Source organism: Trichoderma virens (genome assembly GCF_000170995.1).
Source record: "Trichoderma virens Gv29-8 chromosome Unknown TRIVIscaffold_6, whole genome shotgun sequence".
NCBI classification, from domain to species: Eukaryota; Fungi; Ascomycota; class Sordariomycetes; order Hypocreales; family Hypocreaceae; genus Trichoderma; species Trichoderma virens.
In genome coordinates, this window is record NW_014013743.1 from 663996 (window position 1) to 688385 (window position 24390).

A 24390-nucleotide genomic window follows, 5' to 3' on the forward strand; every position below is an offset into this window, starting at 1 on the left:
CGCACCACTCCTCTCGGTCGGCGCTTTGCCTGCTCAACCATAGTAAGATGCGCCTCTACGTTGACCCACGGGTGAGTGTAGATGTGCCTGCCAGTCTCCTCCATCTCCGTGGCGGCCCACCGGAAGATGTCGCCGGTAGCCTGCTTAGATGCCGTGTAATCCATGCTGAAATCTGGCTCACCCGTGCGGGCCGGGGGCAGGTTGATGTGTGACTCGGCCTCAAACCGAGCCCACGAGGTAGTCAATACACGCGGCTCGTGGGTCAATTCAATTCCATTATCGAGGGTCCAAGTGAAGCCCGAGTATATCCACTCATGTCTCGGGCACTCTAGGTGCGGGCGCACGGCGACCTCTACCTCTTCGGCGTCAATGGAGCCAAAGGGGCGGAATGGAGTGTTTGGTGGGTGACGGAAGTGAACACCACCGTTCCATGCATTCCAGTTCTCGTGTCGAAGCCGCCACAAGTCCTCGCGGGAGACCTGATTCCCTTGCAAATAAGGGCCAGATCCAGTAAGATCCATAAACGACTGAGGAGTGTCAGTCCAGACGGAAACTTCTGGAACATGTCTTACTGGCAGGGCAGTGTGCAAAGTCTCAAGGTAGGGAATGATGGATGAGATGATATCTGTGGCACCACAGGCAACCAGGCCATACCACAAAGCGGCCACGCCAGGCCTCCGCTGGGCAAGCACGTGGCCCAGCGTCTCAAGCTTATGGCCGTCAATCAAAGGTTTAATGGTATCAATGATTGCGTTGCACCAGGGGCTGGCCAAGTTGCAGTCAATTTCAGGCTCCCAAAAGACAGACCAAAGGGCCGAGGCAATGAAAGAAGGGTTGGAGCTAAGAACCATGTAGTAAGACAGGTTGCGGAACTCCTGGTCAATGATGGACGAGGACGCAGACACGACCTTTTTCTTGGTAAGGTATGGTTCTGGTATTTGTATCTTCGATGACATATTATCGTGAAGTGGAATGGTCAGTGCCATTGCGAGTCCAAGTGAGACTTGGCTCTCCAGATTGAACCTGGCACAAAACCGAGCAAGGTATGCAAGTGCCTCCCGGCTGGAGGGAGGATTGACATTGGACGACGGTAACACGTTGCGTTCGTTTAGGATGATAAACTTGAACTGGTCCCCAAGCGTTACAGCCCACACCGGCTGTGAAGAATAAGCAGCCCTCCATCCTTGGCCAGGATGAACAAGGGCTGACCACCAGCGATATTCTTCATCACTGGCGTCTCCAAGGTCAATGAAGAAGGCACCGCCTTCATAAGTTCCATTGCCCCACTGCTTATATGCGTCTGTATAGGCCAGGGGAATGTGCTGCTGCTCAAGCAAGAATGCGCTGAGGATATAGGCCCAAGCAAGGAACAAAAAAATGAGGCCATTAGATTCGCTATCCGTAAATTTGAAGCCGCTGTGCTTCGATATCTCGCAGATTGTGGCCTTGATCTTCATCAGGTCCCATCGTCGTTTCAAGCCATGGCGAATGGCGCGTATCGCAATGGAGACGGCCGATTCGGGCTCCTCCTCTTCTCTTTGCCAGTTGGCATATCCAGCAAGCTCGGTGGCCCCCTCCAATTCGTCGGGGAGCTTTGGCCCGTACTTGGCCAGGCTAGCCAGGGTGACCGTGTCGCAATTGAATGACATTAAGGCAGCTTTCTTGACGAGGTCCAGCCAAAGCATTTCGCTAATCTCGAAGGCAGAGGCTGCCTGATCTGCCGTTGGGATGATCTCATCGAAGGGGGAGTGGACCGACTCGACGCTGGTGACGGGGGTAAGGGGGAGGCTGCTGGAGGAAGACATTTTTGATATGAAATACTTGTATGGTCCTTTGCGAGCTAAGGACGAGGTTGTAGAATGGGCTTTGGTTGTAATGTGAGTGACACAAAAGAGTCTCGATGGGTTGGAAAGCGTGATGCGTGATGCGTGATGCGTGCAATAGTGTAACGATGAAACCTTGAAGTTCCTGAAGGATGAAGCTGGGTATCAAAAAAGGAACGAACCCCTGCCCTTTAAGTACGAATCCAGGTCCACGGAGTTCTGTCACTGTGTATGAACCAAGTACACATTGGCTGGCTTCCGTCTCGGCCATGCATTTAATTAATGTACGCCACCAGTCCCATTGTCACAGGAAGATTGACGTGGCACAAATCACATGGAGCTGCCTTGGCAATCCAGCTGAAACGATCAGCATGCGAGGGTGGTCTAGGTCTTCCCCTCGCGTTCCGGACCTCAGTCTGTCTCTCAAAAGCTCGCTTCACGAGTCTTTGCCGAGTCATCCCTCTCTTGTTCGTACTGTATCTATCTTCGGCCACACTCTTACTAAGATGACTCCCAAATCGTGGGGTGTGTCTGTGTGATACCTGCTTGATGGCAAGGGCCCCTTGTAACGCCCGGTTGTCAAAAAAGTAAGTCGTGGTACCCTGTCCCAACTTGGGTCATCCTCAACATGTATACCTGCGAGGACTGAGCTAAATGCTTCCCTCTTTCTCTTTCCCCTCACGCTTGCTGACGCGTATCATACAGCGCGCTGTACTCGTAGGAATTCGGAGCAGGGGGTCTAGAACTGGACTTCTGCGTGAGGTGCAGCTTGCATAGATAGGACACCCCAACATGGAGCAGACAAGGCCTGTCTTGCATGGACAGGTAATGGCACACTCCAGATATCTCTGCGTGTATCAGCATGTACTCGCAGGTAGGTGTGCTCCGCACTCCATGTTCATCTCGCACCAGGCATGCTGTCCTACCACACTTTCAGGTCGTCTTTTCACCGGGGTGGACATGGAGCCGCACTAGCCTGGGTCGGCACATTCAAAGCCCGAGATCAGCGACTGCGAGGCTCCTTGACTGAAAGACATTTGACGTACCTTGTATGCCAGCAAGAGATGCCATGCCGTGCCATGTCTTAGGAGATTTATGCGGCCTTGGCGGAGCACTACTTGGGCGAGTTCTAGTGGCTGCGGTTCCCCTTAGATGCACACCACCATCCCCCAGACCCCATACTTGATTAGTACCACGCACCAAGCAAGCAATGGAATATAGCCGTCCAACTACCATCCCACAGGCCTTGGTTGCATGCGATTCCTCCCCTGGGTGATACAGCCAACCATATGCTTGTTTGGGCTCGATTGGTAGCCGCTGGAGGCTATACGTGCCGCCACCTCCCCATCTCACTGCCAGTGTCGTGTATAGCATCTCCTGAAGTGAATATTAACTTCGCGGGTAGCTCCCCCTAGCAAGTACAGTAACTTGGTGTACCCACTGATCTGCCCGCGAGACGATCGGCCGAAAAAAAAAACTTAAGAGATTCCCGGCATTAAAGTGCCTCCACCGGATGGCTCGCTCAAAAACACACCTAGTACCAAATGGGAAGAACAAGCATGAGACCCTCTCCCGCTAAAACAAGACGAAAGGTGTGCTGCTCGCGAACATAGGTCGGAGGGCAAGCCAACTACTAATGCCGGGGATCTCGTCCCGAGCCTGGCTGGAAGTGGGTGATGGGGGAGGGTCCCCGGACGAGGCATTCGGTTGCCTCGCCGGTCTCAAATCCTGGTCGGTCCTTTGGTCGGTCCTTTGGCAGCTGATGTTTCTTTTCTTATTTTGTCTCGCCCGCTCATAATGGTACGATGTGTGGCTGGGAAGAATTGGAGCTGCATAATGCACTCTCTGAGGGGTTCCGGCAAATCAGGCTGCGAGCTCAGCAAAGCTCTGACTGGCTCCGGGGCAATTCGTGATTCTCCGGACACGTGTAATGCTGCCCGTCGTTCTGAATGAAGCAGGGCGCATCTCACGAGCAGCTCGGTTGCATCCAAGGGGGCAGAAATCAGCATCGAGCAGCATCTTGTATTGGTGCCGCTGGGGTTTTGCATTCACCGCCCTGCCTGCGGCTGGCTGAAAATCCCCATCCATGTGTGATGACCCCGAGCTCATCTCCACCGTATTCATGCATTTCTATGCAAAGCTTTTGTGATAAGAGTTGGAATAGGCCAGACAGACGGCTCGGTCAAGGGCACGAAAACCACGCGCTGCAGGGAGAGTTGAATCCCCCAAAATGCCGTCGCATACAGTGGTAGCTAGATGCTAGTCTGTGTACTTTTGCGTCTGTGTGAAACGCCGATGTCTGCTTTTCCTTGCCTCGACGAGGCGCTTTTCGCAATTCCTTGGAGTTCACAACCCCTGTCGTATGCCGCCTTGTTTGCTTCTCGGTGGCGTACTAGTGCTTGTAGTCACCACTTCCAACCCCGGCCTGTCTCAGTTGACCATTCGCACCAGGCTACGTACTCTGCTCTGGAAGGACTCGCTTCTTCTCATTCTGCTAAAATTATAACGAGTGGCGTTTTTCATGTTTGTCTGGATGTTTGTAAGCCGTGTGTGGGAGCAAGCTAGGCCACTGTGGTTAAATGAACTTACGTTTGCAACAAGGAGTATACTCAGACTCTCCCTTCCATTGCAACCATGACCCCATCTGTATTATGTGAATTGAATCAGAATGACATGATTCTTTGGGTGTAAACAGAGCTGGCCCGGAGTATTTGCCTTGTAGGGAGGGTATGATAGATCATCTGTTCGGTTCAAAGGCTCCGGCATCAGCAGCCTATCACCACGCACAGGGTGGGAATTGGACGCCGGTGTATACCAACGCATTCCGGTTCGTATCATCTCGTTCCGTGAGCATCTCGATGGATTTGGTCTTCCAGCCGGGTTGCTTCGTCTCACGCCTGGTGCTGGGCCTTTCCCCTCCTTTTGATGGTAAACCCTGTGCCCATCAATGATGTTGTTCTCTCAATGTAGCTGCACTTGCAGCCCACCTTCATCTTAGAGCTTGTCATCCCTCGTCATTTCCAGTTCTGCGACCTCTGTTCTTTGCAATCATTATTTTTGCAGTAAATCGTACTGGCAGTAGATCAAAGAGTCTTGAAAAAGGAACTTTTGGTGCATAAAATAAGAACTATTGTGGAAAATAACCCAGATTGAACTTGAAGAATCCCCTCGATACCCAAGGTAGGACCTACCTTATTGAGAGCCTGCCTGAGGCTGAGCTTGGGAAGTGCACGTACCTTTGTATCTTTAGCCGCGATAAATGTCCGAAGTTTTGACGAGTTTTTACCGCCGCACCCACCGAGGCAAGTACGTCACCGCACAGCCACCACAGCCTTGTTGCCCGGTTGCCCGCTACCGCCAAAGGGCATCTCTATAGCTGTTTGCAAGTGATTGCGCAAGCTTCAACATCACCAGCTCCGATCTTGTGATTCGTCTCCCATGACACGCAAGTGACTGCCTCCTCTTTTCCCTACTTCTCTCTCTTCCAATCCCAGTTTCCTGTCCGAGCCGCTGCCTAGAGCGCACGTGCGACGAATCCCGCCCCCGCGAGACTCAAAATCCACGCATTCGCGACACTTGCGTCTTCGTCGAATTCAGTCCCAACTCTCGATACAGCTTCTCTCTGTCGATTCGCAGCCATGGAACTCTCCGATATTTTGTATGTCGCTTGCCCAACCAACATGATTCGGGCGATTCAATTGAGCTGTCTTTGCTAACATTTGCGCCTCGATGCGCCGCAGCCGCATTGTTAACCTGGCCGTGGCGGGCATCACCGTTCTGGGAGGCGTTTTCCACATTTTCCCCGTTGGCTTGTAGGTTCTCCGAAGGAACTACGATTTCCGCGTCTCGCCCGCTTGAGTGCGACAGAAGCGCCGCCATACCATGATGCTGCAGCGTCTGTCGTTGCTTTTGTGTTGCGGGCGGGGCTGATTTATAGTCGATGATGCTGATTGTTGGTCGTTTATAGCCAGAACCTCGTCATTGGTATCTATATGATTGTCTTTGGCCTTGCTATCGCACTTCTGGGTATGCTCCTTTCCTTGTTTCCCGCATCACCTAGAAGCCGGATTATGCTAACCAGGATTGCAGAGTTCCAAATCCCCCCTCAGGTTTCGAGATATGCCAACTTCCTCTTTTCTTTCATTGGCCGTGGTATCTGTATGTTTCAGATTCTAACTCCTTGTTCTGAACCGCTCTGACAAGTTTGATAGTCTATATCCTTCTGGGAGGCCTCCTCCTTGGCAACCACGCCATTAGCAACATTGCTGGTGGTGCTGTCGGCATCATCGGTGTCGGCTACGTCGCCCTCGAGTTCATTCCCTCGATCGAGCCCCCGAGCAACATGCGAGAGGCTGACGTCGGCTGGGGCGCCGAGCAGGTCTAAACGGGCATTCCCAACGAGACCAGGCGACGGGGAGCATGACTCTCTCAATTGCGCAAGATTACAGGTCATATAACAGACTTATTGGGATTGGGCTGTTCTTTTCCCGTGTTGCAATGACACGAGGTTCAGATAGAATCCTTGATGGGTTATCATGGGGATAGAGTCTACGACGTGAGGATGGAAGGCTATGGGAGGTTCATATGTGTTAGATTGCGAGTCAAGGGTTTTGGTTTCAGCCGGATCCAAGTGTTATCCTAAGTGTTATCATACGGTAGGTAGTTTTTTACAGGCTGTAGTGCCAATAGCACGAAACAAGAGACAATACATGATATGACAAGAGATTGATTCAAATGTGTTCCAAATTCATTATTCAAGGTAGTTTTGGGCTTGAAGCCCTCTCATTCTGCCTCCCATTCACAACCCTATCTCTCTTCCCCTATCTCTCTTCATTTTACTGCTTCTTCCACTGCCCTGCATCCTCCACTCCTTTGGCAACAGTATTCAAGCCCCCCTCCAATCCCGTTCCAATGGAGCTCACGGCGTCTCCCACAGGCTTGCCAGCATCTCCGGTGACGCTGTTCACAGTGCCTCCCAGGCCTCGAGTTGCCGCACCAGCAACTCCGCCGACAGTGCGGCCCAAGCCGCCAACTGTGTTGCCTAGGATGCCTGTGGCGAACTGAGCGGTGCCGGTGACCGTGTCAGTAAGGTTGCCGGTGTTGGTCTTCTTGTCCTCTTCAGACATGGTGTATGTTTATGTGTTGATGGTTGATATATGTGGTTGGTGTGTAACTTGAGTTGGAGTATATGTTTGTTTCCCTCTTTGAGATGAAACTCAACGATGTGAAAAAAATTATTATGCAAGATGCTCAGAAATAAACGAGGGCATGCCAGATATATATAATCGAATACACTAAGACGGGCCAGCTTATGCGAAAGAGACTGGCGATCGACATCGTGGCGCATGACGTCAAGACAACGTGGAAGAACAATGTTGCCATGTGCTTTTACGCACGATCCGCCATACATGACGTTTTAGCGTACTTGCGAACAAGATTTCTGGAAGACATGCTAAGAGTTGTTTATTGGATGTGAGGTAAGGGGTTGTTTGTTGGGGTAATTGCCATCAGTTGTGCCTAGGTTCATTGGATTGCATTTCTGATGGAAATTTGGAATGATGGAGTATTACCTATTCGTATGGTAGGTATTTCTATAATAATATGTTCTGAACTGCTATTTATTCGTTGTTCTAAGTAGATAATTGTATAAGGATACGCACCTCTGTTATTCTTCTCACTTCTCATCTAACAAGCAGTCAAGCTGCTTGCTACTTCCCCCAGAAATCACATAGCCAAATTCCTAACAGAAATTTCCATTAGTAACAATCGAGAAATCAATTGGGAAGCCCCTAGCTTGCATGTGATTGATCATCTCCATCTGCATGTGAATGTGGCAACATCTCTGCATACAGTATCGTCAACTAAGCTGGCACGCTGTTTGACATTAAACTTTGCCCCAACAAACATATCTAGATGATAATCCAGATTTATCATCGGGCAAATTTTGGATTTTGTAACGTTTTTGACATGTGATGATTATTTCTACAGCCATCGAAACCCTACTATCCATTGTCCTGCATGTGTTATATGCAGATTCACCTATACTCCACGATCATCAGGGCAGTCACTTGACGGATAATTTTTTCTATCACGGAAACCGTATGGGAAGCTATTGAATCTGAAGATGCCGAGTGGCAATATCACAAGCATCGAACTCCTCATATGTTAATTCACATGCTTTTTTTTCTGTCATGTCGTACATGGGCATCTCTTGATAACTGGCCCAAAGCAAGTCTGTCTTTCATGTATTCTCATAAACTAGCAAACAAGTCTAACTCTTGGTTTAGCTTCTAAGGCTTGCAACGGTGCATGTAACGAGGATACAAGCAGCAATCTCTAACGGTGTGCTGCTTGCAAAGCCAGGCAAGGAATCGCTCCAGTCCCAGACCGTAGCCTCCGTGAGGAGAGCTTCCATACCTAAGTGAGAAAGAAGAAATACCATTAGCCAATGAACGGATAGGGTTGCAAAAGGAGAACATGTCGTGACTTACTTTCTCTGATCAGTGTACCAGTAGTAGGCCTCGGGCTCAATGCCCTCACGCTTGTACGCAGCCATCAGCTCCTCATAGTCGTCCATTCTCATCGATCCACCAACAATCTCGCCAACACCAGGCATCAAGCAGTCAACACTCTCGGTAACGCGAAGGTCATCCTTATCTTTTGACATGTAGAAGGACTTGATCTCAGCAGGGAAGTGTGTCAGGAAGATGGGCCTGTTGATAATGTCCGTCATGCGACGCTCAGCGGCCTCGGCAATATCGTCACCAAAAGCATGGGGTTTACCCTCCTCGTTGGGGATATCGTGCTCAACAAGCCAATCAATGGCCTCCGAATACTTCATGCGCATAAAGGGCCTCTCGGGGAGCTTGAACTCGGGGTTCATGGACTTGATCTTCTCAGCAACAACAGAGTCCTCCATGACCAATTCGAGCACACGGCACATGATATGCTCAATGTGTGACAGCAGGTCATCGAAGGTAATGAAGTCAAGTTCGGCCTCAACGTGAGTGAACTCGGACAAGTGTCGTCGGGTCAGAGACTTTTCGGCTCGGAAGGACTTCTCGATACAGTAAACGTGACCCATTGAGGGCAGGCAGGTCTCAAGGTACAGCTGAGAAGACTGTGTGAGATAGGCGTCGTCGCCATAGTAGTCAAACTTGAACAGCGTAGCACCACCCTCGACTTGTGTCTGGACGAGGGCAGGAGGGCTGACTTTGCGGAATCTCAGCTCCTTGTAGGCCTGGTTGAAGGCGTACTCAACCGCGTCGCGGACAATCATGACGCCTGAAGCGACTTCACCACGGAGTGTAAGGTGTCGTTGGTCGAGAAGCATAGCCTGCTCGGCGTCTGCCTGAACTCTGTTGGTAATGGCATCGTCACCGCCGGGGGCCTTCCAGTGCTTGGGGATCTTGAAGAAATCGGCGTGCAATTCGCGGTTGAGAGGAGCGCGGGCACCGGCAGGGACTTCTCGCATCTCTCCCAGGATTTCCATTGAAGTCTCACGGGTGAGGGTAACGGCATCGTAAGTCTTTGCCAGCTGGCCGGAAATGACCACCTGCATGAAGCCATAGCCGTCTCTCAGGGTGACAAACATGACATCCTTCTGCTTGCGCTCACGGTGTACGCGACCGAAGACGCGCACGCGAGTGCCCTTGCTCTCGGGGTCGTCCAGCTTGCGCAGCTTGATGTGATCGCCAACTTCGTCCAGTCCAATTCGAACAGCAGCGGGGAGGCTGGGGTCCTCGGTGACAACAATAGCCTTGGCCGCCTCGAGGTGCTTGGCTCGCTCCTCTTCCTCCTTCTTGCGCCTGACCACCAGCTCCTGTTCCTTGGCCGCCTTCTTCTTCTGCACGTCGAAGAAGTTGACAGCCTTCTTCAGGGCAGCCTTGGCGACGGGCTTCCACTCTTTTGCGGCCTCATCTTCGGCTTGCGACTTGCGAGTCAGATATTGGCCTTCAGCGGGACGCTGGAGATAGGCGAACTGCAGTGTCTTGTAGGGGGAATCCTCAGCGCCGGTCTGGGAAACCTCATCCTTGCCAATGTCTTCGTCAATGTAAATGGTCGCCATCTTGGGCGGTCGCTCGTGATCCTGACAGGTTTCGTTTGCAAGATTCAGGTCCAACAGGTGCGGGGCGCGCGTGTGATCTTGTACAAGTAGTTGAGTCACAAAGAAATTGACCAGTTGACCCTTATCTTTTCTTATCACCCCGCCGGAAGTCGCAACGGCGGCTGTTTTGTATTCGCCCGACGTTGACCCGGAAACCCTTACTTTAAGGAGGTTAGTAGAGCACCATGTTTCGACTGCAAGTCTTTATCAGGGAGGTGTCAGCGTTCCAGAAGTTGTTTTTGGTGGTGTCTAGGTGGTTTATCTTAGGATCAGTTATGAGTCGGGCTGTCACTCGGATGATTTAGTGCGCGTGTTGAGTCATCTCATCATGTATATATATTATCAAGGCCGAAACCGGAAACTATCAAAACAAAGTTTGTAGAATTGAAAAAGCAAAAGAGATCGAAACAGCATATATCGCTATCCAATATTGAACTCGCTAGCTCCCGTCGTGAGCATCCTACTCTTACGCATAAGCATGGCTCTCGCCGGCTTCGCCTGATCTTGCTTGTCGCTATCACTATCATCATCATCATCACCCTTCTTGGCTCCCTTAACGCCTTTGGCGGTCCTCTTCCCTGCATCTTTGCCTCCCTTTTGTGCCTTCCGGTCCAGACCAGCGCCAATTCCTCCTGGCGGGTCACGTAATCCATAAGCTTTCGCAACATGTCCTAGATGCAGCTGAGTAATGTCAAAATGGACTCTCTCTTCTCGAGTATGTGTCGCATAGGCTCTGATGTGCGACTTGAATCCGTTCCTTGCTAGCTCAAGTCGTTTGCTATCGATGAGGAGGCGCTGCTCCAAGTGAAGCTGTAAAGTTTCCGCTTTATCGTGATAGGATTGTCCATCTTCAGGCTTGGCTGTCGTTTCTACGGGGAATTCCAGTTTGGTCATCAGGCCCTTTTGCAGCACAGATTCGTAAGATAGAGGGGAGGGTGAGCCAGAAGCCTTGAGGAGCTCAATGTAGCCCTCTTCTGTACCGGGGAGAAGGAAAATGACTGCGTCACCCGAGCGTCCAGCTCGCGCTGTACGTCCAATTCGATGGATATGATCGGCAAAGCTGAAGGCAGGGTCATATTCGATGACCAAATCAACCGAAGGAATGTCTAGACCACGAGACGAGACATCTGTTGTGATGAGAAGAGAGGGGGATTTGCAAGCCGAGAACGATCGCAGTGTTGCCGTTCTAACTGGCTGTGAAAGGGAGCCGTGCATCCTGTGCAGCACTACCTCGGGGCTTGCAAGCGACGTGATATACGCTGCCTTTGCAACGGTCTTGGAGATATTTTCTGCATCTTTTGAGGTCGGGGGAGGTACTTCACCGTTTTCGGGAACCTTGAGAAGTTCGTAGTGGAAGTCGACGGTATCAGCACAGGACATGAAAATTATGGCTTTCATTGTGTGGCCACGGCGAGAGAAGACAGACTTGAGATAGGCCATAAGTGTCACCAGTCTCAACTTGGCAGGTACAATGATGTGTGACTGGTGCAATTGTGCCGGAGCCTTGTGAACAGCCTGTTCGTCCTTGTTTTCAGCCACCGTCTCAGCGCCCTTTTCAGCAGCCAGGAAGGTAGCATCAGCAAGACTCATCTCGCCGAGTTTCTGCACATTCATCTTCATTGTAGCAGAGCATAGAACGGTAACTCTTCGATCTGGAAGAGGCTCGAGAGATACTCCGGAAGAAAGAGTCTTTGACAATTCTATCTGCTTAAGAGCATTAATGGCTTTCCTTAGATCCTCTTCGAATCCCAAATCCATCAGTCGATCGCCTTCGTCGAGAATAAGCCACCTTACAGTGCCCAAATTGAGAGCCTTGGTGTTATCGATGTGATCGGCCAATCTTCCCGGAGTTGCCACCAAGAAGCTGATGCCTTTCCGAAGCCGAGCCTTTTCCGCTTTCTTAGACTCTCCTCCAGTGATCGCGGTAGAGACCAGCCATGGGAATGGTCTAATGAGCTGCTCCAGCACTGTATGTGTTTGTTTTGCAAGTTCGCGGGTTGGCGCGACAATAATGGCGAAAATGCCCGAGTCCCGATGAATCTGCTGGTCGCCTCGTCCGCTAAGGAGGAGAACTCGATGTAATATGGGAAGAAGGTAGGCGAACGTCTTTCCAGAACCCGTCTCAGCTTGAACAAACGCATCTGAGCTGCTCGACAGCATGTGAGGAATAACTTTTTGCTGAATTGCCGTTGGGCGCTCAAGGTTCATCTTGGCAAGCGCCTCCACGAGTCGAGAGGATATCGTCAGGGATCCGAAGTTAGCAACCGTCAGTAGTGGCGCGTTTGTCGGTTCTGGTTCTTTCCATTCGGGCTCGTCATCGAATGTTGTTTTCTGCTCTGGGTTGAAAGAAAACAAGCGGGAAACGACTTGGCGAGACCCTTTTCCGGGGCCTTTATTCTGTCCCGGAGCGTGTCCATGATCTGCCGTTTTCTTTCGTGGAAAGTCTGTGCGGTGTTCCGAGTCGCCGTCGGTGCGTCTTCCGGGTCCATGGCCATCAACTTTCAGCCTCTTTGCCGATCGCTGGTCGTCGTCAAGACCTGATCTCTCAACTGCTGGACGTGAGCCAAGCTTTGCGCTCTTCTGCGCCCGCTTCCTGTCTCTCCAGCTTCCACCGGTGAATTTGACTTGCGGCTTGAGCGGCCCACTGCCGAGCTCAAAATTCATCAGCATTCCATCGTCAGCCATGGTGGGAGTGGCCTCTTCGCTCTGGCAGTCTGGTGGGGCTTCGACTTTGAAATGTTCGTCTCCAAAACAAAAGATGCAATTGGGATTTTTTGCTTTGGAAAATCTCTTATCGATAAGAAATATTCGATAGTGCGGCTAGATATCTGCGATAACATGTGGGTGGGTCTATGTGGCTCATACCTCAGACAAGCAGTAGAATAGCTGAGTGTGAGCAAGATTTACATATGGGCATTGCCACTGACTGCTCTATACCATACGAAGCCCTGCTAATCCTCCCGTGAAGTCTGCTATACAAATGCTGACCCTCATGCGCTTTATGCACGGGCTTCCTGCCTCTGTCGCTGCTATCTTTAGAGTGCAGATACTATGTCATGCCCAGGTTATTGCCAACTCCGATGTTTGCATCATGACGCTGTACTGCTAATGATTCTACCTAGGGAGCATTCTAATGTTAGTGATGATGGCTATGCAACACAAGTTTGCGAGCCGAGGGCATTGGATAAGTATAAAGAAAAGAGACTTATTTTATCTGCTCAGGATGAACGCTACGGGATTTGGATGAACTTTGGCATGTAACCCAGCATGGAGTTACATGTAGGTAAGTATGTTCTTGATATTGAAAATCTTTATTATACCAATCAAACTACAATACTCCCTACTAGATAGCAAAAGGGGAGGTTCTTCTATGTTTGCACGCGGCTTATATTGAGCGTCGCACTTTGTCAAGGTCCCGGATATAAGCAAATACAGCGACGGCTCGCCTATTGACGGAGGGGCTACCGGGTGCGGCAGCCGGGTCGCAAAAAATATGCCGAGCAGCTCGGAGATGCTAGGTCTGTGTCCGTGGCATCCGAACCCGTGTCGCAGTACGAGATACTCGCATGGGCTAGCTAAGGTGCGGGTGTAGACGGGACATTTTTCGTCGTCCCGGCCATGTGACGGGCTGAGTTTTGGCGCACTGAAGGATCGCACAAAGACTCCACGCCTGGGACGCGACTGCGACGGATTCATTTTAGGGTTTGTTGCCATGAAGCGACTAACTGCCATAGTGGGAGTTTTCTTCTAGAAACGTCTCAGCATGTTTGGCATGTTCGCGTGGTGGCTGTTTTGCAGGCGACTTGAGGCGTTCAACTAACAATCGCCACCCGATGAAAGCAAAGACATGTGTGGACGCAGATCGACCGCAAAGAAGCATCATCTTCCCGGGAGCTGGCTTACGAGAGACGGTTTGTGCGCGTCTAATTCAGACGCACCGTGCAGACTTGATAATTACGAGGTGCTTGAAACGGCAATCCCATAATGCATGATGCCCCGACTCTGTTCAGGCGCTTCTTACTTGGTGGAATTAAACGCCATTGTCGCTAATACCACACACCCACAAGTCACTGGTGTCGGGCTCTCAAAGTGTCCGACACTGCGTTTCTGCACTCCAAATACGGAGACTAATACAGATTGATATGGGATGGCCGTCGAGGCGTCGCACCTTTGCGTGTGGAGAGTAATCGCGGGTTGCCTATCATGGCCATGTGTCTTGTTGCGACGCGCATGCTCTGCAAATTCCAGAGGTCCAAACCACGTAATGCTGTTGGTAGGTAGTCGTAGTTGTCTGAGGGATTAAAACATTGGCTCGCTTGATACTTGCTTCTGATGCAGCAATGGTGGTGCAGAATGATATCAGATACCTGCCAGGAACCTGCAGCTGTCGCTGGGTCAATCCTCTGCAGAAAGCCCCGTCATTCATGATATCAAGCACTGCCTCGGACGGAGACTCAGGAATGCCGGGGGCTCAAGGGCTTCAGCCTCTCGGTCAACTGGAGGCCCATTTCGCGCTTCTCACGGAGCATCTCCAGGGTCCGCCGACGGTTCCGGCTTCTCCCTTGGTCCCCATGAGTCGGACAGGGAATCCCAACGAATGGGCGCCGGTTTGTTCTCGCTGCAGCCAATCAGGGCCTCTATGAACTTTCTTTTTTTCTGTCAAAACGGGGACGTGTGGGACGCGCATGCCTTGCCGCCTTGCCAGAGAAAATTGCTTTCCTTTCTTTAAAAGAGTGGGCGGTATGAAGCAGTTTTGGGTAAGGCGTCGTGTGTGAGTTGAAGAACCCCAGACTTGCAGCGACAAAATGCGTGCACTGTAATTTGCCTATGACGCACGCGATGGCGACGCTGACCCGAAGGAGCACGGATAAGGCTTCTTTTGAGTTCTATTCTATATTTGCCCGCGTCTCATTTCACCTGCGTTAAGGGGATGAAACTACCAAGCCCGAGACGGAAATGCGCGTCTGATATCGCTTGGTGACTTTCTTTTTCTGTCCATATCCCGTATCCCGTTTACCCAGTAGTACATAGTATAGACGATGCAGCAGTACAGTAGCGGCATCTGCAAGCCATTGCATTGGATTGAAGACAGCTCGCATTACCAAGCACACATACACAAAGACGCAGGGAAGAAGAAAAAAATAGCCAGAAAAATTCGACAACTGGAGCCATATCTGCACCTCTTCAGCCTGAGTCATCTCCACATGCTCGTGCCTTTGGAAGCTCCCGAGTCCACCCTTCCAATGCGCTAGCGCCAAGCACCTGTACTGTAGCAGCACTACTGTGCAGTACTGGCACCTTCTAGGCGGCCTTGAGCCTCCACTCGCGCTGTTTACGTAGGTGCTGTCGCTGGCCTTTAGCGGCCTCCTCCATCCGTCCACGGCACTTCAGCGCAGCCCTGGGCCGAGAGAATAAGGCCGGCACGGGCCCCCGCCATTTTCTCGCCGCCTTATTTTCTCTTTTTTTCACATCTCAAGTCAGCGCACACAAACCACCAGGAAAAAAAGAAGATAGTCGAGGCTGGACCCTTTCTTTTCGTCCCAGCTCTTGGCTTTCGGTTGTCTTTTTCTTCTTTCATTCTCATCCCCCCTTTTCTCCCCAACCATTTTTTTCCAATTTACATAGCGCGTTTGTTTGACGGCTTTCAGGGCTGTCAAATGAACCTGCAATCGCCCACTATCATTTTCTCCCCCGTAAGTCTTGGCCCCGATTTTTGCCTCCCAAGCTTCAATGCGCTGCTTGTGCGCCGTCACAGAGTCACAATCGTGACCGGCCCAAGCAAAAACACGCATCGTCTTTTGCTGTTGTCTTGGTCTTCCTGGGGCATCCAGTTCTCTGCATTATTATTGGAGGCCCCTCGCAATATCATGCCTCCTTCATCTTCACAACTCCATGTGTGTGTGTGAATCTGCCACTAACACGCCCGCCTCATAGTCACTACCTCCCGCTATCTAAATGCCCATCTACTCCTCGCTGTACTCGAATTTTATCCGTCAAGGATCTACATTCGCCAAATCCGTTACCGCCCACGGCTACGCACAATCCGTCGTAGCTGCTACTCATCCTCACGTCCTCAACTCACAGAACCGCCCTGTCTTTCGACGACAGCCGAACCGATCCAGTCGTGCCTCGGCCTTTCCTCTCTATTCTGCCTTCCATAACGAGAAGCTATCATCCGGTCTCCCAGCTGAGCACCGTCATGTCTCGAACCATGGAGGTTTAGACGCCTACTTCGAGGCCCTGCAAAAGCAGCAGGCCGCCGGAGAGGAAGAAGACCAGGAATGGACACAGTTCGATTTCCCCAAGCGCATTGAGTGGAAGCCCAATGCGTCATCAGTTCTCGCCGCTGAGAATGGGGCCGAGGCCAGCGCAGAAGCCGTCGAGCAGAGCGCTGCGGTCGAAGCCACCAATGAGGCTGTGGAATCACAGCATCTAATGTCGGCGGAGGAGGAGGCAGCTCTTGCACACATCGATGCTGCTCTAGAAAAGGAAATCCAGGCGCGGACTCTCCAGGCGGCTGTTGAAAAAGCTGCCGCCGGAGGTCTCTCCGTTTCTGCCCCCCATTCTCGTGCGCGCACACCTGCGCCTGCGGTCGAAACATCACAAGGCTCAGGTCGTGTTTCCCGCACGGGCTCCCCGTCTGTACAAGACCAATCTCAGTCATATGCCGAGCATCTGGAGAAGCTGTCAGAGGCTGCCCGGTATGCTGAGATCCCGGCTGTGTTCGAGGCCATGCTGGCCACTGGTGTCCAGCCCATTGCCAGTGCCTACAACGCTCTGCTATTAGCCGCAATCAATCTTCCTAGCCAGCGAAGCGAGGTCGTCTCCAAGGCTCTGGATGTCTATGCCGACATGATGCGCCGGAGAGTGTCCCCTAATGGTCAAACTTTCAACATTCTTGTCAATTTGCTTTCTTCGCGTTCTCTGGAGGTCTCAGAAATGAAGTCACTTCTTGAGGAAAAGCGCTTGCGATTTGGCGGAATGGATGAGCCCGGCAAGTTCATGTTTGCTTCGCACGAGTTGGAGCACGCCATCTTGTGCGAGGATGAGCGCCTCGATCTGGCTGTTAAGCTGTTTGACATGTCCTTCGATGCTGGCAAGGTTTCTTACTCTGCAGAGACGTATCGACAGCTGATTTCGGCCTGCGCTCAGGTTGGCCGGGTATCAGATATGCTGCGATTCTATGAGCATATGGAGCTCAGCGAGATTATTCCTTCTGCCGATGTCTTCCCCACCATGATCACTGCATATGCCAAGTCTGGAAACCTCATCAGCGCTGTGGAATGCTACAACGAGTACCGAAGCCTAGCCATCTCTCACGATGCCGGAAGCTCTTCGCTCGGCGATCGACTGGACGCCCAAGTGTATGCCTCGGTCATCAATGCCTATGTCATCTCCGACAAGATCGAGGGCGCAATGAAGTTTTTCAAGAAGATTGTGGACGAATATGGCGTCTCTGTTTCCGACATGAAGGATGCCTTGGTCGACCTTGGATTCATCAAGGGATTCATCGCAAGGGGTGTCTTCCAAGAGGCACTTCAGTGGGCTCAATCCCTCAACGCTAGCGCCCGTGACCAGGCCATGATGAAGATTGCCACGGTTGCTGCTGATGGTAACGATGCTACAACGGCTATCGAGGCTTATGCCAACATCCATGCGGCGGAACTCCAAGATCTCGCTTCTCCTTCGATTGCTCTTCTTGCCATGAGTGTGCGACTCGGCGACGTTGCCTCGGCTTCCAAGTACTGGCACGTCCTCTCCAACCCCGAGATGCACGCCACAGCTGCCTTCATTGAGCCCACTGCCATGTACGCGGTTTCCCTTATTGGTTCCGGTCAGGTTGCAGAGGGCTTGGCGCAGTCGGAGATGATGTTCCAGAGAATTCGAACCATCGAGTCCGAAACGCGCCTCCAGCTTGGCGAAGAGATTGATGAGGGTTCCGATTTCATTGCTCGCTACATGGAATCCCGTGGTATCGTCGATCCCCGTGAGCTGGCCTCTCAGATGTCGACAATCCCTTCACAAGCTCATAGTATTTCCCCCTATCTGTCTACCCCCACAGTCTCCAGCTACGAGGACAACTATGACCCTTATGCCCACAACACCGACTTCAAGGGCTCTTCTTTGATCGCCGATGACTTGGAAGGTAGCCATGGCCGCAAGGGTCCTCGTCTCAACGAAGCTCTCAACAGATTCCGAAACATGCGACGTGCTGGCAGACACCCCCGATACATTACGTATGCAAAGTTGATTTCCGCCGCTGCTCGCGAGAGCAAGATGGATCTCTGCCAGGATGTTCTTGCTATGGCTCGCACCGACGTTCCCCCGATTGCTCACAATGCCGTAGTTCGCTATGGCTGGTCTTCGATTCTGGACGCAATGGTTGGTGCTTGCCTGACACTGGGTAACCGCGGACGCGCCGAGCAGTATCATCAAGAGCTGCTTGAAATGGGCGCCACCCCTTCTGCAAACACCTTTGGACTGTACATCACCACATTGAAGGATTCCACCAAGACGTTTGACGAGGCCTCAGAAGCAGTTCGCATCTTCCTCCGCGCCAAGACCGAGGGTGTCGAGCCCAGCTCTTTCCTGTACAACGCACTGATCGGCAAGCTGGGCAAGGCTCGCCGCATTGACGACTGTCTCTTCTACTTTGCCGAGATGAGGGCGCTTGGCATCAAGCCAACCTCGGTGACATATGGCACCATTGTCAACGCGCTGTGCCGTGTCAGTGACGAGAAGTTTGCGGAAGAGCTCTTTGACGAGATGGAGGCCATGCCCAACTACAAGGCCAGACCGGCACCGTACAACAGCATGATGCAGTTCTTCCTAACGACAAAGCGAGACAAGTCCAAGGTCCTTGCCTACTACGACCGTATGATGTCCAAGGGCATTGCACCCACCTCTCACACCTACAAGCTTTTGATCGACACACACGCTACTCTGGAGACGGTGGACTTGGAAGCCGCTGAACGGGTACTGGAGGAGATGCGCGCAGCTGGCCAGCGACCCGAGTCGGTGCACTATGCATCGCTCATCCACGCCAGGGGCTGCGTCCTGCACGACATGGAAGGCGCCCGAAAGGTTTTCGACAAGGTCGTAGAGGAATACCTGGTCCCTGTCAACGCCAGCATCTACCAGGCCCTGTTCGAAGCCATGGTAGCGAATCACCGGGTCGCCGAAACGGAGGCAGTTCTTGCAGAGATGCGAAGCAAGCAAGTGGAGCTCACACCCTACATTGCCAACACTCTGATCCATGGCTGGGCCGCAGAGAAGAAGATCGAAAAGGCCCAGGCCATCTACGATGCTGTGCCTCGTGAGAAGCGCGAGCCTAGCACGTACGAGGCCATGACACGAGCTTTCCTTGCCGTCGAGCAGAGAGAAGAAGCAAAGGCAGTCGTGGGAGAGATGCTCACTCGCGGGTATCCCAGCGCTGTTGTCAACAAGGTTCTTGAGCTGCTCGGCGGAGGCCAAGAGGCGAGCTTGGAGTGATTTGGTGCGCACTACATTTTACAGCCAATATTTTCTTTTCCAGTTTTGTTAGAGCGACGCCTTTGTCTCTTGGTTTTTTTTTTTTTTCGCCTTTTTTCATTTGTTCATCTTTCTTTTGTTTTTTCGTTTCTGCTTTAAGCCTCGACGTGTTTTGATACCCCTTTGGCATGCAGGTTGGATGGTGTTTGTATTGGGGTGTCGTCTTAATATCAGAGGCTCTGCGTGGTGTTTTTGAATTCCATTTCATCATCCTGGTTTCTTCTGTGTTGTCACACAGCTTTCTTCTGTGGCTACAGGATGGCACGGCGTTTTCAGGCGGAGGATGGGTACATGATTTGCATATACAAAAAAAGAAGGCATATTTTTTTTGGTTATTGGGTCTGGGTGATGCGAAAGACAGGACTGAAGGATTGCGGACTCTGGGAGCCGCTGATAGACAAATCTCCACTCGGCATAGGCCAAAGCCACGGCCACAACGGTAGTAGCAGAATATTGGGTGTTTTATTGGGATTGTTTGGATGGTATATAAAGGGTTCAAGGGAATTGTGCCTTTATTACTACTGGACTGGACTGGATTTTCTGCTACCGTGTATCATATCAAAGAAGATGGAAAGGGCATATAAAGGAGGAAGCGCCAAGGCAGCGAAATAAAACAAAATGCCTAGTATTAAGATTGACCGACTTTGTAGTGGTGATGATGATGGTGATGATGCAGCTGTGTGAATGAATCATATTACTATCAGAAGAGAGACCCATCATGACTGCTTCTGCGTTGGGCGACAGTGCGAATACGAATACGGCGCGATAGCACGCTGCACTGTGAGGCATCCCTCAACCCCCCGCTCCATTTCAGAACCTCCAAGATCCGAGATCTCCTTCACCAGGCCTCAGCGTCGACTTTAACGACACGAGCAAGTCAAGAGATTCAGAGATTGGCCAGTAAAAGTCGGTCATCTCTTTAGCATTTTTTTATCTGATATCCACCCGCTTTTTATATCCCCTGCTATTCAATTGGGCTCTTTCTTCTTTGCCAGCCTCGTTTTCGCCTGCATTACCCACCGTTACATCGCAAAAGGCTTGTCAGATATATATATACGGAGTATACATCCATACATGCATATATAGCTGCTCACCCTATATACGGCTCTAATTGCTTATAGCTTATCTATCCGCCTCTCTCTCTCTCTCTCTCCATATACTCACCAAATAATAATAACAAAAAGATGCCCACCGCAAACGCCTCCGTCGCCGTCTCCGCGCCGGGCAAAGTCCTCCTGGCCGGCGGCTACCTGGTGCTGGACCGCTCCTACACCGGCCTGGTGCTGGGCCTGAGCGCGCGCATCAACGTCGTCGCCGGCGAGATTCTCACAGAGGAGGGCGTCCAGCTCAACGAGATTGTCGTCGACAGCCCGCAGTTCCAGGAAGCGCAGTGGCGCTACGGCTACCATCTCGCGCCGGAAAGGGGGGGCATCAAGGTGACCCAGCTGCAGGTGTGAGTACTCGTATTATTCATTATTATTGTACTGTTGTTATTGTTGTTGTTTTCATTTGCTATTTTTATTGCGGTCATGGGATTCATCTTGTTTGAGAGGCCCTGAGAAAGGGGAACCCTTTTTGTTTCTGTGTCTGTCTCTCGGGAATGAAAACGTTGCGGAATCCAAGGGAGAACAAGACAACGACAAGACGCCCCAATTCCCTCCAGTAATAAGACAAGGCCTCTCATTTTCAATTAAAGGGAAATTTCCTCTTCTTTCTGCCTGTTCCAAGGCATGCAAAGCCCTTCTTCTCCTTGTTTCCAAACCGGCTTGTTTTACTCTTGCTGACATTTGCCGTGTCTTGGTTCCTCATCTCAGCGGCCCCACCATCTCGGCCAACCCTTTTGTCGAGACGACGCTGAGCTACGCCCTCACCTACATCGACGCCGTGGTCTCATCCAAGAAGACTCACGGCGCCATCAAGTCTTCACGCATCATCATCCTTGCCGACAACGACTACTACTCCCACTCTCACGCGTCCTCGTCCGGCCGCTTCGCCAAGTTCCCCGTCACCCTCAAGGGCGCCAACAAGACCGGCCTTGGCTCCTCCGCGGCTCTCGTCACCTCCCTAACCGCCTCCTTGCTCACTCACTACTTGCCCGCCACCATCTTTGACCTCTCCTCCAAGCAGGGCAAGCAGACACTTCACAACCTTGCCCAGGCCGCCCACTGTGCCGCCCAGGGCAAGGTCGGCTCAGGCTTTGATGTCGCTGCCGCCGTCTATGGGTCTTGCACCTACCGCAGGTTTTCGCCCTCCATTCTCAATGCGCTGCCCGAGCCCGGTGCCCCTGGATTCAGCGATAAGCTCCTCGCGGTCGTAGATGGCGAGCAGTGGGACGTCGAGGTGGAAGACGATGGCGTCACCCTGCCACCAGGCCTGGTCCTGCGCATGTGCGACGTCGACTGCGGCAGCCAAACCGTCGGCATGGTGAAGAAGGTTCTCTCATGGCGCAGCCAAGACGAGCAGCACTCAACAGCCCTCTGGAACGACCTCCAGTCGAAAAACGAGGACCTGGCCGCCACCCTCAAGGCCGGCGCCCTTGACCAGCTCCCCGGCAAACTCAGCCAGGTCCGCGAGCTGATCCGCCAGATGGGCCGCGAGAGCGACGTGCCCATCGAGCCCGACACGCAAACCGAGCTGCTCGATGCCGTCAGCGCCCTCGAAGGCGTCTATGGCGGTGTCGTGCCTGGCGCCGGCGGCTACGACGCGCTGGCCCTGCTGATGCGGGACGACGACCAGACGCTGGCCCGAGTGCAGGATTTCCTGGCCACCTGGAGTCGCGACAAAGACGCCAAGGTGAAGCTCTTGGGAGTAAAGGGGGAGATGGAGGGGGTTCGCCAGGAGAGCTTGGACGTGTACGACGGCTGGCTATAGCTTGCTTCGCGCCCTCGGGCATTGTTCAACCCGCTTTGTTCTTTGACAAGCAGGTCCCCCCGGAAAGCTGTAGATCACTTCATAGCAAAAGAAAGAGGAGGAGACATTTCTCCAAAATTAATATAGAGTTTTATATGGAAAGATAGAAGAACCCAAATCGATCAACAAAGTCCGATCCAGTGTTTACATCAGGTGGCTGTATATGGTCTGTGTCAAGTTTCACAGGCGAACATCTCATTACGCCAAAAACCCATGCCACTCCGAGACAAAAAGAACAAAGCGAAATGACGCTGGCACAAACGGGAAACCAGATAGTACAGTCAGAGCACAAGGCACAGATCACTGCGTGAAAACAATCAATCTCTCTTCCTGCATTACTCTGTATTACATTAACTAAAGTGCGGTCCCCCTTTTTCGCCCCCAATCGCGTGCATCATTACCAAAATTATTCCTGTTTCCGTTTGTTTGTTTTTGTTTTTTTCCTCGAATCGACCAAACGGAAATCATCATTGCAATATCTATCCTGTCCCGTCGCTTGCTAACCATTCCCGCCCAAATCTATCCTGTAATAGCCCATAATTAAGTACCTGTCCGATCCCAAACCTATCCAATCTAGCCAATCTGTTTTGTCCCTTGTTTACCATGCCCATGAGAAGAAGAAAAGGAAAAAATGGAAAAGAGAAAAAAGGAAATGGAAGGGGAAGAGGCACCACTATCCAACGCAGTAACGATAAAAAGTAGTGATAATAGTACCCGTAATGTCCTCAATCATGGATATGATGATATTGTGGTTTTTCGTTCATGATATTTGCATCCAGTCATTCAATTAGTTGGACTGCTGCTGAGTGTTGGCAGAGACAACGGAAAACGGCGAAGGGCTTCGGTAAGGAGAGCGAGACCGGATCGATCGAGGCAGGCTGGCCGTTGGATCGGGAAACATGGAGTCTTCAGCAACACCAATGCGACTAGCGGCAGCCTTTTCTCGAAGGATACAGAGCCTGTGTCAAACATGTATTAGCACGCAAGTTCAGATAAAAAGGACATTGATCAATAGCGTGGTTTTGTCTCGGGGTGCCTCACTCTTCTTGCGAGATGCCGGGGAGCAGAACAGGCTCCTTTTTGAGACCAAACGGCTGAGACTGGAAAGTCATTGTTAGTCAGAAGTTCGTTTGTGTGAAACAAGGCACATGGACGTACGATTTGCAGCCCGCGTTTCTGCTTCCGCCTGCCATGACGCAAAGCTGCCTGCATGCGCTCGTACAGAGTCCTGACATTGTTCTTGAGACGCATTTCGGAAGTAGAGTAGGTCGTGTTGGAGCAGCCACCGATGCTCTCCGTCTCCAAGTTGATCAATGAAACACTTCGCGGCAAGTTCGCCATCGCTCGTGGCGAAGGCAAGTCTTTGACTGGATTAAAAATTGGTAAAAATTGAAGGAAAATCCGAAAGATGAATTCAACAGCTGGTAAGTGATGTTGAGATGAAGAAAAAGAAAAGATTAAGAATGATGGTAGATGCCGACAACAGTGGTTGTTTGTTCAACTGTGCTGACAGAAGTTTGCTGAAATTAGAAGTAATAGTGAAGACCACAATAGTAAAAGTAGCGTCTCCGCTGGTGTCTTTTTCCTTGCTTTTTCTCTTCTAAATGCTGTTGGATGATGAAGTGTTGGTAAAACGAATTAAGTCGATTTGATGAAGAAACAGACGCTTGGGTCTAGGTGGTGTAGCCTTTTTATTGAAGAGAGAATACGAGCAAGGCACAAATAGACAAACAACAAAATCCGGCTATTGCTGCAAACTGCCGAAAGCGAAATTCAAGGCAAGACAATGGCAAGGAAAAAAGGAAAGTAAAAAAGAGTGCGCGCAAACTGCCGTCTGACAAGGGGGAAAGGAGTGTGTGGGCTGGTGAGGCTCCCGAAGCTGCGGGTGCAGAATGAATGAAGGCGTCCGGCTTGAGATTCACAGGCTCAGCACGTTTCCGACGGATGCGGTGCTGGCCATATATATAACACATCACATCGGCAGCTATGCGTGTCTGAGCACCGTTATTCGATAACCCT

General features: G+C 51.5%; 9 protein-coding genes across 9 annotated transcripts; 3 read left to right on the forward strand and 6 right to left on the reverse strand.

The window, feature by feature from the left end:
- Positions 1-284: 284 nt before the first annotated feature.
- TRIVIDRAFT_126156 (uncharacterized protein) lies at positions 285-1475 on the reverse strand (the record flags this gene model as incomplete). The annotated part of the gene is made up of 1 exon (XM_014101064.1): positions 285-1475. A coding segment is annotated over one exon (1191 nt), but the record flags the coding sequence as incomplete, so codon positions are not given.
- A 1815-nt stretch (positions 1476-3290) lies between these two features.
- Positions 3291-4090, reverse strand: TRIVIDRAFT_216000 (uncharacterized protein; the record flags this gene model as incomplete). The annotated part of the gene is made up of 1 exon (XM_014101065.1): positions 3291-4090. One exon carries the CDS (start codon positions 3869-3871, stop codon positions 3545-3547), a length of 327 nt encoding a protein of 108 aa, XP_013956540.1.
- A 1154-nt stretch (positions 4091-5244) lies between these two features.
- Positions 5245-6537, forward strand: TRIVIDRAFT_216002 (uncharacterized protein; the record flags this gene model as incomplete). Its single annotated transcript, XM_014101066.1, has 5 exons — positions 5245-5481; positions 5564-5635; positions 5791-5849; positions 5913-5981; positions 6035-6537. 5 exons carry the CDS (start codon positions 5462-5464, stop codon positions 6205-6207), a joined length of 393 nt encoding a protein of 130 aa, XP_013956541.1.
- Positions 6538-6658: 121 nt separating this feature from the next.
- TRIVIDRAFT_29203 (uncharacterized protein) lies at positions 6659-6949 on the reverse strand (the record flags this gene model as incomplete). Its single annotated transcript, XM_014101067.1, has 1 exon — positions 6659-6949. One exon carries the CDS (start codon positions 6947-6949, stop codon positions 6659-6661), a length of 291 nt encoding a protein of 96 aa, XP_013956542.1.
- Positions 6950-8021: 1072 nt separating this feature from the next.
- Positions 8022-9942, reverse strand: TRIVIDRAFT_84134 (uncharacterized protein; the record flags this gene model as incomplete). The annotated part of the gene is made up of 2 exons (XM_014101068.1): positions 8022-8240; positions 8315-9942. 2 exons carry the CDS (start codon positions 9889-9891, stop codon positions 8114-8116), a joined length of 1704 nt encoding a protein of 567 aa, XP_013956543.1.
- Positions 9943-10350: 408 nt separating this feature from the next.
- TRIVIDRAFT_28080 (uncharacterized protein) lies at positions 10351-12615 on the reverse strand (the record flags this gene model as incomplete). The annotated part of the gene is made up of 1 exon (XM_014101069.1): positions 10351-12615. One exon carries the CDS (start codon positions 12613-12615, stop codon positions 10351-10353), a length of 2265 nt encoding a protein of 754 aa, XP_013956544.1.
- Positions 12616-15885: 3270 nt separating this feature from the next.
- Positions 15886-19422, forward strand: TRIVIDRAFT_60816 (uncharacterized protein; the record flags this gene model as incomplete). The annotated part of the gene is made up of 1 exon (XM_014101070.1): positions 15886-19422. One exon carries the CDS (start codon positions 15886-15888, stop codon positions 19420-19422), a length of 3537 nt encoding a protein of 1178 aa, XP_013956545.1.
- A 1223-nt stretch (positions 19423-20645) lies between these two features.
- Positions 20646-22332, forward strand: TRIVIDRAFT_28802 (uncharacterized protein; the record flags this gene model as incomplete). The annotated part of the gene is made up of 2 exons (XM_014101071.1): positions 20646-20914; positions 21276-22332. 2 exons carry the CDS (start codon positions 20646-20648, stop codon positions 22330-22332), a joined length of 1326 nt encoding a protein of 441 aa, XP_013956546.1.
- An 826-nt stretch (positions 22333-23158) lies between these two features.
- TRIVIDRAFT_60814 (uncharacterized protein) lies at positions 23159-23712 on the reverse strand (the record flags this gene model as incomplete). Its single annotated transcript, XM_014101072.1, has 3 exons — positions 23159-23330; positions 23413-23471; positions 23530-23712. The coding sequence occupies 3 exons, from the start codon at positions 23710-23712 to the stop codon at positions 23159-23161; spliced, it is 414 nt and encodes a 137-aa protein (XP_013956547.1).
- Positions 23713-24390: the final 678 nt, after the last annotated feature.